The 13,484-nt window shown below is 35.0% G+C and overlaps 1 protein-coding gene across 2 annotated transcripts; it reads left to right on the top strand.

Moving 5' to 3' along the window:
- The first annotated feature begins 523 nt into the window (after nucleotides 1–523).
- Nucleotides 524–5,061, top strand: LOC107887337 (RNA-binding protein 38). Of its 2 annotated transcripts, none has more exons than XM_016811530.2 (6): nucleotides 524–894; nucleotides 1,089–1,221; nucleotides 1,819–1,954; nucleotides 2,309–2,348; nucleotides 3,399–3,663; nucleotides 3,777–5,061. In XM_016811530.2, the coding sequence occupies exons 1-6, from the start codon at nucleotides 712–714 to the stop codon at nucleotides 3,818–3,820; spliced, it is 801 nt and encodes a 266-aa protein (XP_016667019.1). In that variant the 5' UTR covers nucleotides 524–711; the 3' UTR covers nucleotides 3,821–5,061. The 2 variants fall into 2 exon arrangements, with proteins under 2 accessions (XP_016667019.1, XP_016667020.1); XM_016811531.2 differs by having other exon boundaries at nucleotides 3,757–5,061.
- Nucleotides 5,062–13,484: the final 8,423 nt, after the last annotated feature.

Raw genomic sequence — 13,484 nt, 5'->3', positions numbered from 1 at the left:
AATTATTACAGTCTGGAATTGTCAGCTAAATGTACTAACTTGTTTTTCAATACCATCTCAAATTGTAATTCCTTCGGTTTTTCGGTTCTTTTTGTCTAAATGTAATATACACAGAATCACAGCTTTAGACAGAAGCAACAAGCAATTGGATGTTTGACCATTGACCTCCCGCGTTTCCTTAATTTCCCCGTTCCGTTTCTGCCACTAAGGACCTCCGAATCAATAATTACAAACCAGGTTGGTAAATCTCGTAGTTATCTCAAAAGTTCGAGGGTATAAAAATAAGTTCGCCTGTCCTTAAAATTAAAATAATAGAAGGTACAGCTAAGCTATGCGGACATAATAATTCTGGTACTAATGAACTCCATTCTCAGAAGAGCGCGTGGTGGCTTGAGCTGCTGAAGCACAACATTAATTCAAGCGGGGAGAGAGAGGGGCGCGTGAGAAAGAGAAATGCATAATGTAAAGCGGTGGTGGGGCAACTATGTATAATTAATTCAAGGGTCTTTTTCTCTTTTATCTAACTTTTGCTTTCTCTTCCCTCCCAATTCCCCCCCCCCTCTCTCTCCCTCACCTAAACCTAATTCTTTTGATTGTTAGAGAGGTACCAAGGAGAGGGTGAAGAAGCAATAAAAAATATCATTAGTTTCTTTTGAATTTTGATTGTTAATTTGGGAGTAGTGAAGGAAGAAGTAGAAGAAATTAAAGAAGATGACTCCAGCTAATTTGACAGGGCAGTTTGGTGACACCACATACACTAAGGTGTTTGTGGGAGGGCTGGCATGGGAGACTCATAAGGATACCATGAAGAAGTACTTTGAGCAATTCGGTGACATCTTGGAGGCTGTCGTAATCACTGATAAGGCCACTGGCAGATCTAAAGGCTATGGATTTGTATGGTCTCATTCCTTTCTTCTCACCTTTTTTTTTTAACTTCATTTGTCAATTTCCATATTATATTTTTGATCACTTCATCTTCAAGCAAATAAAAGATCTAGTCACTAGTGATGGATTTTGAAAAGAGTGAAACCAAAGTAGATGATGAGATTGAAAATGTGCTGCTTTGTTTTGGATTATTATTATCATAGGTAACGTTTCGTGAACCGGATGCCGCCATGAGAGCTTGCGTTGATGCTGCTCCTGTGATCGATGGGAGAAGGGCTAATTGCAACCTTGCTTCTTTGGGTGTTCAAAGATCCAAACCCTCTACTCCAAAGCATGGTGATCAACTGCTTCCTTTCCTTGCATTTAAATCTATTTGTTTCTAAATGATCTATGGAATTATCTCAACTTATTAGGTTTTAGGTGATCGCATATGTATATTTCAGATCTGAAGTAAAAGATACGTGATGTCATTTCTTTCTTTGTTTTTTTCCTTCTTTTCGCTTTATTGTTGTTTAATTATTGTCAAGTTTAGCAGGTGTTTACTATACGTTTAACGTTATCAGTGAAAAAGAAATTGATATCTAGGGCCCAAGCCAACATTCCATTTTCATGCAAAAATTCACCATGGAATATAGTGAAGAATATTCTTCAAAAAATGGAAAATGGAGCAGCTTTATCCCGTAACTCATGCGTAATGCTGCATGGGAAATTTACTAAATTCTGATCAACTCATGTCTTTTATTTTGTTGTTCTATTGTAAACTTCTGCAAACAAAGAACAAAGAAAAAAATAGTACTAGTAAATACTGAAATATGTCCATAATATTTGTGTTCATGCATTAAAGGAGCAATACTGAAAGATTATGATTGATATTTGTGTTAGTTTAACAAAAAAAAATTATTTAATAAGTATGAAAGGGGGTTGGTGTTGCAGGCAGGAATTTTAGGGTAATGAGCACATTTCAAACAGGGTTTGGAGGTGGAGTCGGAACCGCAACAGCTTTTGCTTCGGCAGCAACCTTTCCCCCTCATTATGCCATCCAACAAGGGATCCCTTGTAATGTTTATGGGTATGCATGCTTCTCATGCCATTAAACTAATTAATTAGAGACATTAATTATATTCCATTTTCTCTCTCTAACTTCTTTTACATATCTGTATCTGTTCTCTCTCTATATATATTTCAAATATAATGATGACAGTTCATGTGATGTTTTGTATGCACACATGACATTTCATATATATAAGTTATATTATATAAAAGAGCGTCTTATGTTATGCTTTGCATGCGAAGGCACATGCATACCCGGGATATAAAGGCAAATTCCATGTTTCTGCTTTGATTTAAATAAAATGTTCTATTTTTCAACTATGATTCTCTAAAGTGAGTTTGCTAAACTTTGTTTCCATGCACACTCTTTTAGGTACTCTTCATACTCGCCAGATTACTCTAATTACCCCACGGTTTGTACACACATCTCTCTCTCTCTCTCTTGATGACTAAATATTTCTCCTTTTCCTTTTGCTTTATCTTCACTACACCTTAGGATGCGTTTTCAAGCTTCCTTTTTTATTAAAAAAAAAAGAAAAAAGAAATTCAAGGAGACATTGACCTTTTACCTTGATGCTTCTTTCTACTTCTAAATTCTAATGGTTATTATATGTTTAATTAATTTCCTCTCAAAATGATAATCAATTTTATAATGGGTTAAATTCATAAGAACTAGAATAAAATAATAGCTTCTATCAAGAAAAAAAATAGCCAGACGATAACTGTTTTCGCTGGTTGTAGCTGGCAGGCGGAAGACTTTGTCCCGCCTTTTAGTGATTTTGTTTCCACTAATTTAATATAGATTTATATTTGGAGAAATTTATATCCTGATAACAAGGAATTCGGGGGTTTAAGACTTTTTAATCTTCCTTGTAATAAATCTCACAGAAATACTTTATTAATAATAAAATTAAATATAAATATTTGATATTTTTCTAAATTATTTATTTTTAATTTTTTAATGTATTCATTGAAACGGGGCTAGTGACCATAATTGAGTTGTTAAAATGACATAATAATTAACCAAAACTTTACCAATTTACGTCAAATATAAATCTATTTAATTTTACCCAACACAGTTAAAGACTGACAACTGGTGGGGGGGTGAAACATGTTATATGTACGGCTGACTAGGTCAGAGCTTTTGTACTGATTGGCCCAGCATTGACATTGGCACTTGCATTTGCATATGGATACAGCTGTGGAGGCTGTGCTTTGTCCTCAACAAGTTCATGATTAGAAATTGGAAGCAGTGGTCCATCCCCCAGACTTGCATTATTCTTCTAAAAATTTGTGAAACTTGCAGTCTTTATTCCTAGTCTTAGCTAGGTTTGTTCCAATTGAATGTCCTCACCAAAGAATTGATTCTTGCAATTCCATGGCTATAAAGTATAAAGCCTGTAGGTGGCAACATGTAAATTTGAGAAATATTACTAACTGTTTGCAACTTTGTTATGTTACAGAGCTACTATAATGTGTATGGAGGTGCCACAGCACAGTTTCCAATGTACGGTGCTGGACCGGGTGGGTTGATTACTGGCACGGGAACAACATTCTATCCCTATCTTCAATTCGGAGAAGGAACTGGGGGTGGAGCCACTGCCTACTCTTCCGGCCAAGGATATGGTCTCCAGTATCCACATCACCTCTTTCAGTTCTCAACTGGGAGTTACCCACAGCACTATGGTGCGCCCATGTCTCTTGCACCCACTCCACCCTTACAATCAGGTTTGTAGTAGTACTATTTAAATCAATTTTCTCAAATAACAACATGCCGTATTTCCTAGTTCAACGAAATAATAATGTTAATATCTTTGACAGTGTGTTTTGCTATTCCACAGGCGTGACCATGCCTCTTCATGCACCTGCAATTCCACATCGTTGAGACTCATTCCAAACTAGCTAGCTACTCCAAAAATACTCAGTTGCTCTAAATTCTCCGCCTTTGGTCTAACCATGGTTCTCTTTCTCCCTCTGCCTCTATCTAACTCAAGTCAAAGCCCATGCTTGGCATCTGGGCCTTTGCACACAGGAAAAGCCCCCCATAGGGGCTGAAAATCACCTCCGAAGCCGGAGAATCATGCATTTTTTTTTTCTATTGCATCTTTGTCAAACAAGGGTTCCTTGAAGAGAACCAAAGTATTTTTATCTAATGCCAACTTCAGCTATTGGATGAGCTATGTTGGGAAGGTTTTTTGTGCCGGTAAAAGGCAAATTAAAACAGACTTTTTTGTTACTTTTAGCCCAGGCAAGGCTAATAAACAAAAAGATGGTTTGCAAAAACTGTAAATTTCAACAACACAAAAAGCAAGCCTCACATAAACGGCTAATCACCTCTTGACAATGAGGCAGTTTTAGCAAAACCTGAGGGCATTGTATGCTCCCAAGGTTTTTTTTTTTTTCCATTTTTTTTGCATTGACATGTAGTCATAGGGTTTAAAACTAGGATGTAGTCATATTTTTATAAATGTTTTTTTCTACCAGAAAACATCACTTCAGATCTTATTATAATATGTCTGAAGCTAACAACATCTTCTCTTAGGGAAAGGGAAGATAAAGTTTACTTACTAACACTTGTTTCTTGTAAATTCATTGTGGCTAAACTTTGGAAGTATTAGCCCATTTTGATTAAACCATATATAGAAGGGTTAGTAGCGTTTGCCTTTTGCATTTAGCTTTTCTAATGTTTCATCATGAAAAGTAACTCCATGAATGGATGTGGAGTTCAAAGCATTTGCATGTAACCCTGGGAGATATTTTGGTTCCTTAGGGTTCTTTTCTTCTAACGGACCAACCATGGTTAGACTTAGGTAATCACCATCACTCTCTCTCGACCGCAATATCACTTCCCTTTCCTTTTCTTTCATCCCTCTCTGTGGAACTTGTTAATCTTTTTTATGTATAAGCCTATGGATTTGGATTGTAACTAGGGATTCTTTCTCCATCCATGACCTTGATGCATGGTTGAGAATGAATTTGCCACTTACTACTATGCTTTCATTTCAAACTCTTGTGTCTATGTTGCTAATGCTTTGTCCTTGATCACCAAACTATGATGTCCTAAACTTCAAATTTTGTCGTGTTTAATTATGTCTGAAATTATAACTATACTATTTCAACTGCCAACTATTTCTTTTCCATTCAATTTTTTTTACAACATACATTACTGCCTCAACCCATTATATCCTTAAAATAACTTCTCCATATTAATTCAAAAAAAAAAAGAGAAATGAAAAGGAAAAGGTAACAATAGAGAAGAAAAACATTTTAAAGTTGTGGACAAAAGCAACGTTTTTACCCCAGCAAATTGAAGAAACATTACCTATTTATTTGTTGTTGGTTTTTTTTTTTTGGGCGGGGGGTGGGGGAACGAGGGGGTTGTTGGCCCTTAAATATTTTCAAAAAAAGCATTTCAAAATGCAAAAAAAAGCTCTAAAACTTTTTTAAAATAAACAATTAAGCCTCTGTTTTTTTTAAAACTCAATTGGATACTTGAATTGTCAAAATGCATCAAAAAAACCCTTTGACCGTTAAAGTTAACCGCCCCTAAATTTTTTCAGTTAAAGCCACCACGTGTCGTAACCACGGTGTGACATATGGCAAAAAATGATAAAAAATAAAAATCAATAAAATTTATTAAATTTTAATATAAAACATAAAATATTTAAAAATTATTAAAAATTATAAAAATCGTAAAAAATTCTAAAATTTTATAAAAAAATCATAAAAACAATTATAAAATATGTAGAAATATAGAAAAAGAAATTATAAAATTTTATAAAGTCAGAAAAAATTATAAAAAATGTGTAAAAAAATATTAAAATTATTGTAACAAAAGAAGAATTTTGTAATTTTTATTTATTTTTATTTTTTTATCATTTTTCGCCACATGTTACGTTGTCCAACGACACATGATGACTTTAATTGAAAAAAATGGGGGTCATTAACTTTAATGGTCAACGATTAAAGTCAATAGTTAAATACATTTTTGATGCATTTTATAATTTGCTTTTATGATTATAAGATTTTATAATTTTTTATGATTTTTTTCTATTTTTTAATAAAATTTAAATATTTTTATATTTTTATTAAAGTTTAATAATGTTTATAACTTTTATTGATTTTTATTTTTTATAATTCTTTTACCACATGTCATGCCATGGTTGGGACACGAGGTGACTTTAACTGAAAAAATTAGGGGAAGTTAACTTTAACGATCAACTGTTAACAATTAAAAGACCTTTTTTTTTATGCTTTTGACAGTTCAAGTACCCAATTGAGTGAAAAAAAAGTAGTGTCTTAATTATTTTATTTTTCTTGAAAAAGTTTGAGGGTCTTTTTGATGCATTTTGAAAGTTCAAGTACTCAATTGAGTGCAAAAAGAAAGCAATGGCTTAATTGCATTTTTTTTAAAAGTTCGAGAGTTTTTTACACCCTTAGGCCTTTATTTTATAATAAGATAGTATTTAATAATAATTAATACCATATATATAAACTTAATAATAAATAATGTCTAATTAAAACTTAATTAAAATTACATATATGGGAGTGGATGGTGACACATTAATTAGAGTTGGTGTAACACCCTAAACCCGGCCTAGATGTCCAGACCAAGTTAGAGATGTAACATCCCTAACCCGTACCCATCGCCGGACTAGGGTTAAGCGGCATTACCAAACATATCGAAACACTTCGCATTCATTTCACAAACTTCATAGCATCATAGTCAAACATCAACACAAGTCCCTTTCTTAGGTCAATAAGACCTTAAACATGCATTAGAAATAGGTCGGGACTAAACTGAACATGTTTATAACTTTCAACACTTAGGAAATTTTTCTATTCTATTAAGGTCACACGCCCGTATGACAGACCGTGTGCCTTACACGGGTATCAGACACACCCATGTGAACCAGCCGTACCAAAATAGGGTGATCATACTGACTTTCACCCACGGCCAATATACACGCCCGTGTGCTATGGCCGTGTGATACTTAGCTAGCTGCTAACTTAAGCCCACGGCCATATGACACGCCCGTGTGTCGAAGCCGTGTGATTTTTAAGAGGTTACTGCCAAACAAACACGGCCGCAAGGCACGCCCCTGGCTTTTGACCGTGTGGTATAATGTAGGCTTGGTTTAAGCTAACTTACCACCCCATTATAGGTCACCCTACAAATAAGGAATCAAGCATATATGTAAAACCCAATCGACCATTCTTTATGCTAAAACATACATCATTCACGCCATAATATTATCAATCATTTACATACTTATAAACCTTACCTTTTTATACTAAAACATAATGTAAGATTATATCAAAAACATCATCTATTCTCATACCATGAACTTTCCAAACTTACCTTCTCCTTTATCTAATTAAGACATGCCATAATTGCAAATTAAATCACATATCAAAAGCCATTATCAAATATGAGTTCAAACACAAATTAGCCAAATCTCATGGCTAACTATATACATCACAAAACATACTTCACAACTACTAGCCTATACATGCCATACTTCAAATATTTACATTTTTAAAAGTACCAAAATGAGATCGATAGTGTGGTGACGATCCTCGATTATCCCCGAGCCTTCAGTAGCTACGATAACTGTAAACAGACAGAAATCACACAGAGTAAGCTTTCAAAAGTTTAGTAAGCTCGTACTCAAAACATTCATAATATATGAACATAAAATGATAACCTATGAGTATTCGCACAATTTCAATCCATATAACTATATCAACTCAATGAGATTCATAAACATAACATCATCTACCACTTAGGCAATGTACATACCTAAAGCTTCCCGTACTTATTCACTTTTGTACTTACCTCATGTTGAATGTTATAAGACTTTCCATAAGTTATTTGTATTTTATATATCAGCACACTTAGTGCTATAAGGTTAGCTGAAGCTAAATATTTCCGCACACTTAGTGCCATCTCAAATAACCAAGACTAAGTCGATATCGCACACTTAGTGCCTCAAGTAGCCGAAGCTAGTTAAATCCCACACTTAGTGCCAAAGCTAGTTTAAATCGCACACTTAGTGCCAAAACTTCCGTTTCATCACCATAATATCCAATTCAATTATATACAACCTATGTATAATACATACATCAAAACATACTTAACATCATATTTTAAGTACAAACTTACCTCGTACTCAGAATTTATCGACTCGGACTGTCTACTCGATAACCTTCAACTTTCCTCGATCTAAGTCTGAAATCCTCCTTTCTTGATCCGAATTAAGCTTCCAACTAGCTGAACCTTAGAACTCTTTATCTTTTCTTTTTGTTCTTCAATTTTCGGCACAAACAAAGTATAAAATGCTTATTTTCAAGTTTTGTTATAACATATATTAACATATTAAACATTTGACCATTATAACCTTTATTAAACCATTATAATTTCACCTAACACATGCCCTTTTATGCCCATTTAAACTTTCAATGGTCAATTAACCACATAAGGACCTTTACTCTAGAAAGCCAACTCAAATAAGCACTTGAACATCTAGCACACAGCTTTTATATTTTATGCAATTAGGTCATTTTTGCAAATTAAGCACACAAACAGTTAAATTTTCACTCGAGACTTTCACACACATCAATTCACTTCTCAAATACATGGAAATTAATATTAAAATATTTTTCTAACTCAGATTTGTGGTCCCGAAACCACTATTCCGACTAGGGTCAAAACTGAGTTGTTACAATTCTCCCCCTTAAGGATTTTCATCCTCGAAAATCTTATCGTTAAACAGATTTGGATATGGCTGTTTCATAGCATCTTCAACTCCTACGTGGCCTCTTTTATACCTTGCCGATGCCACATCACTTTAACTAATGGAATCTTCTTATTACGTAACTCTTTAACTTCTCGAGCTAAAATTCGGATCGGCTTTTCTTCGTAAGTCATATCAGACTGAATTTCGATCTCAGACAGAGGAATTACATGTGAAGGATTAGATCTGTATCGTCAAAGCATCGATACGTGAAATACATTATGAATCTTTTCTAACTCTGGTCGCAGCAACAATTTATATGCAACCGACCCGATATGCTCGATAATTTCATATGGCCCGATAAATCTTGGACTCAATTTGCCTTTTCTACCAAATCGAAGCACTTTCTTCCACGGAGACACTTTCAAAAACACTTTCTCACTGATATCAAACTCAATATCTTTTCTTTTCAAATTTGTATATGATTTCTGACGATCAGAAGCTGCTTTCAAACTATCTAGGATCACTTTCACTTTCTGTTCAGTTTCTTTTATCAAATCAACCCCGTGAATCTTATTTTCGCTGAGCTGTTTAATACAAAGGTGACCGTATAAAGCTTCGTATGGTGCCATTTTGATGCTTGACTGAAAACTGTTATTATAAGCGAATTCAATCAAAGGTAAGTATTGTTTCCACGTACCTTCAAACTCAAGAATGTAATATCTCAACATTTCCTCGAGTATCTGAATAATTCGCTCGGATTGACCATCTGTTTGCAGATGAAAAGCAGTGCTAAAATCCAGTTTAGTACCCAGAGCATCTTGTAACTTTTTCCAAAATCGTGACATGAATCTCGAATCTCTGTCTGACACTATAGACAAAGGCACACCATGTAATCTTACTATATTAGAAATGTATAAATTAGCTAATTTATCAACCGAATAATCTGATCGAACCAAAATAAAATGAGCTGATTTTGTCAAACAATCAACTACAACCAAAATGGCATCTTTCTTTCTAGGAGATAGAGGTAAACCCGACACAACGTCCATGGTCACTCGATCCCATTTCCACTCTGGAATCATAATCGGTTGTAGTAACCTAGACGACACTTGATGTTCAGCTTTAACTTGCTGAAAAATCAAACATTTAAAAACAAATTCAGAAATATCTCTTTTCATTCCGAACCACCAATAATGTTGTTTCAAGTCATTATACATTTTAGTATTACCTGGATGCACAGATAACCGACTACTGTGAGCTTCACTCAGAATTATTTGATTAACTCGGGATTTCTCGTAATACAAATCCTATCTCGAAATCTTAAACAATTATCTTTATCAACTCTAAACTCTGAATCAGTCTTTACATCACACTGAGCTTGTTTAGCCAAAATCTCATTATCAATCTTCTGAGCTTCGATAATCTGCTGTAAGAATAAGGGTCTCGCTTTTAATTCAGCTAAAACTAAACCATCATCAAACAGAACTAAATGAGCATTCTTCGCACACAAAGCAAATAGCGATTTTCGACTCAAAGCATCTGCAACAACATTTGCTTTTCCCGAGTGATAATCAATAACTAGTTCGTAATCTTTCAATAATTCTAACCATCTTCTCTGTCGCAAATTCAAATATTTCTGAGTCATCAAATACTTCAAACTCTTATGATCAAAAAACACATGACATTTCTCACCAAACAGATAGTGATGCCAAATCTTTAAAACAAACACAATAGCAGCTAACTCGAGGTCGTGAGTCGGATAGTTCTTTTCATGCGGCTTTCGTTGTCTCGATGCATAAGCTATAACTTTCCCTTCTTGCATTAAAACACATCCCAAACCAATCAACGAAGCATCACTATAAATCACAAATTCTTTACCCGATTCAGGTTGAACCAATACCAGAGCTTCAGCCAACACAGCTTTCAACTGATCAAAGCTATTTTGACATTTTTCAGACCACTCAAACTTTACATCTTTCTGGAGCAATTTTGTCAACGGAGTCGCAATCATCGAGAAACCTTTTACGAATCTTCTATAGTATCCAGCAAGTCCTAGAAAACTGCGAACTTCAAAAACATTTCTTAGAGGTTTCCAATCCAAAATAGCTAAAATTTTGCTCGAATCAACTCGGATACCCGATGCTGATACAATATGACCCAAGAAACCAACCTCTTTCAACCAAAACTCACATTTACTGAACTTTGCATACAATTGTTTATCTTGCAGAATTTGTAGCACTATTCTCAAATGTTCAGCATGTTCAGATTCATCATGTGAATAAATCAATATATCATCAATGAATACTACAACAAATTGATCTAAATATGGTCTGAATATTCTATTCATCAAATCCATAAAGATAGCAGGTGCATTAGTCAATCCGAAAGGCATGACTAAAAATTCATAGTGGCTGTACCTCTTTCTGAAAGCAGTCTTCGGTATATCTGAATCTTTCACTCTCAGTTGATAATAACCCGATCTGAAATCTATTTTCGAAAACACAGTAGCTCTTTTCAACTGATCAAACAAATCATCAATTCGGGGCAAAGGATATTTATTCTTGACAGTCACTTTATTCAACTAACGATAATATATACACATTCTCATCGTATCGTCTTTCTTTTTCACAAATAAAACTAGAGTACCCCAAGGTGAGAAACTCGGTCTAGCAAATCCTCAATCGGTCAATTCTTGCAACTGAGACTTTAATTCTTTTAACTCGATTGAAGCCATTCTATACGGAGTTATCGAAATTGGAGTAGTACCAGGTACCAATTCTATGCCAAATTCTACCTCTCTAACTGGAGGTAATCCCGGGAGTTCTTCAAGAAACACATCAGGGAACTTACAAACAACAGGCATAGATTTAACTTTCTTTTCTGAGACTTTAATTCTTTTAACTCGATTGAAGCCATTCTATACAGAGCTATCGAAATTGGAGTAGTACCAGGTACCAATTCTATGCCAAATTCTACCTCTCTAACTGGAGGTAATCCCGGAAGTTCTTCAAGAAACACATCAGGGAACTCACAAACAACAGGCATAGATTTAACTTTCTTTTCTGACACTTTCGAATTAATCACATAAGTAAAGTAGGCTTCACAACCCTTTCTCACAATACTCAATGCTTTTATAGAAGATATCACAGCAGGTAACCCATTCAAATCACTAGATTCAACTCTGACTATTTCATCATTGTTGCATCTCAAATCAATAGTTTTCCGTTTACATTTCACCACTGCATCATGCAAAGTTAACCAATCCATTCCCAAAATAATATCAAACTCATCAAAAGGTAACAGCATCAAATTAGCCGGAAAACAATTGTCTCGAAACACTAACGGATAATTCTTACAGACTTTATCAACCAAGACACATCTGCCTAGGGGGTTTGAAACTCTAATTACAATTTTAGTAGACGTTACAGATAAAGTCTTACTATTCACTAAGTTCATACATATGTACGAATGTGTTGATCCAGGATCTATCAAAGCAATCACATAAGTATCATAGAGAGTAAATGTACCCGTAATCACATCTGGCGATGAAACACTCTGATAGGTGCATGAGCCTCGGATCTAACAGCTGTGTCTTTCGTTCCTCTTTGACTACCGCTTATATTTCCCGTATTTCTAGGAGGTCTAACACGAGAAACATTACCACTCTGTCTTGGATTCTGAACATTATCTTTTCCCACTAAATCTGGGCAATCTTTAATAAAATGGTTTCTCGAACCACAACTATAACAAGCTCGATTATTACTTTTTCCCCAGCATTCACCAAAGTGTCGTCTTCCACATTGCTCACATTCAGGAATTTTATTCTTTGCATTATCACCACTAGCAACAGACGTGGCTGAAGATTTGTAATTCGATTACGATCTAATACGGTCTTTGTTTGAATATCCCATACTAGTCTTTGAATGACTGCTATCATCTCTAAACTTCTTGGATCCAGATTGAAATGATTTGCCTGATGATCTCTTTTGTACATCTCTAGCTTCGAACTCAGCTTTTCTTTTCTCTTTCCCAAGATCCTCCGCTTTACATGCTCGTTCAACAAGCACCACGAATTCTTTGATTTCCAGAATTCCAACTAACAAGCGAATATCTTCGTTCAAGCTGTCCTCAAATCTCTTGCACATTATTGCTTCCGAAGATACACATTCACGGGCATACTAACTCAGCCTTACAAATTCTCGCTCGTATTCTGTAATAGACATACGACCTTGTTTAAGTTTAAGAAACTCTTTGCGTTTCTGATCAATGAATCTTTAGCTGATATATTTCTTTCGGAATTCATCTTGGAAGAAATCCCATGTAACTCGTTCACTAGGAACTACAGATGTCAAAGTCTTCCACTAATGATACGTCGTATCTCTCAAGAGAGAAACAACACATTTTATATGTTCTTCGGAACTTAAAGACAACTCATCAAACACTTTTATTGTGTTCTCTAACCAAAATTTGACTTTTTCAGCATCATCACTTGTTGTAGCTCAGAATTCTTCAGCCCTATATTTTCTAATCTTGTCAACTAGTGGTCTATTCAACTGTACTGGATTCACTCGTGGCATATCTGAAGTTTGAGGAGGATTAACCGGGGGTAGAGGTTGTTGTACAGTTGGATTAGTTCTAATATATTGAGTGAACCAATCCTTCATCATCTGATAGAAGGCTTGCTTAGCCTTACCATCACAGCTACTCGTAGCCAATCGAGAATCAGCTTGCATCGTCCCTTGCACAAGTGAAGGCGCATTACTTTTAACATCGTCAGCTACAGCTCTATCGGGATCCATTACTATACAA

Source organism: Gossypium hirsutum, chromosome A03, assembly GCF_007990345.1.
Source record: "Gossypium hirsutum isolate 1008001.06 chromosome A03, Gossypium_hirsutum_v2.1, whole genome shotgun sequence".
NCBI lineage: Eukaryota > Viridiplantae > Streptophyta > Magnoliopsida > Malvales > Malvaceae > Gossypium > Gossypium hirsutum.
Note: the sequence above shows the minus strand (reverse complement) of the source record. Positions and strands in the feature narration are given on the sequence as shown.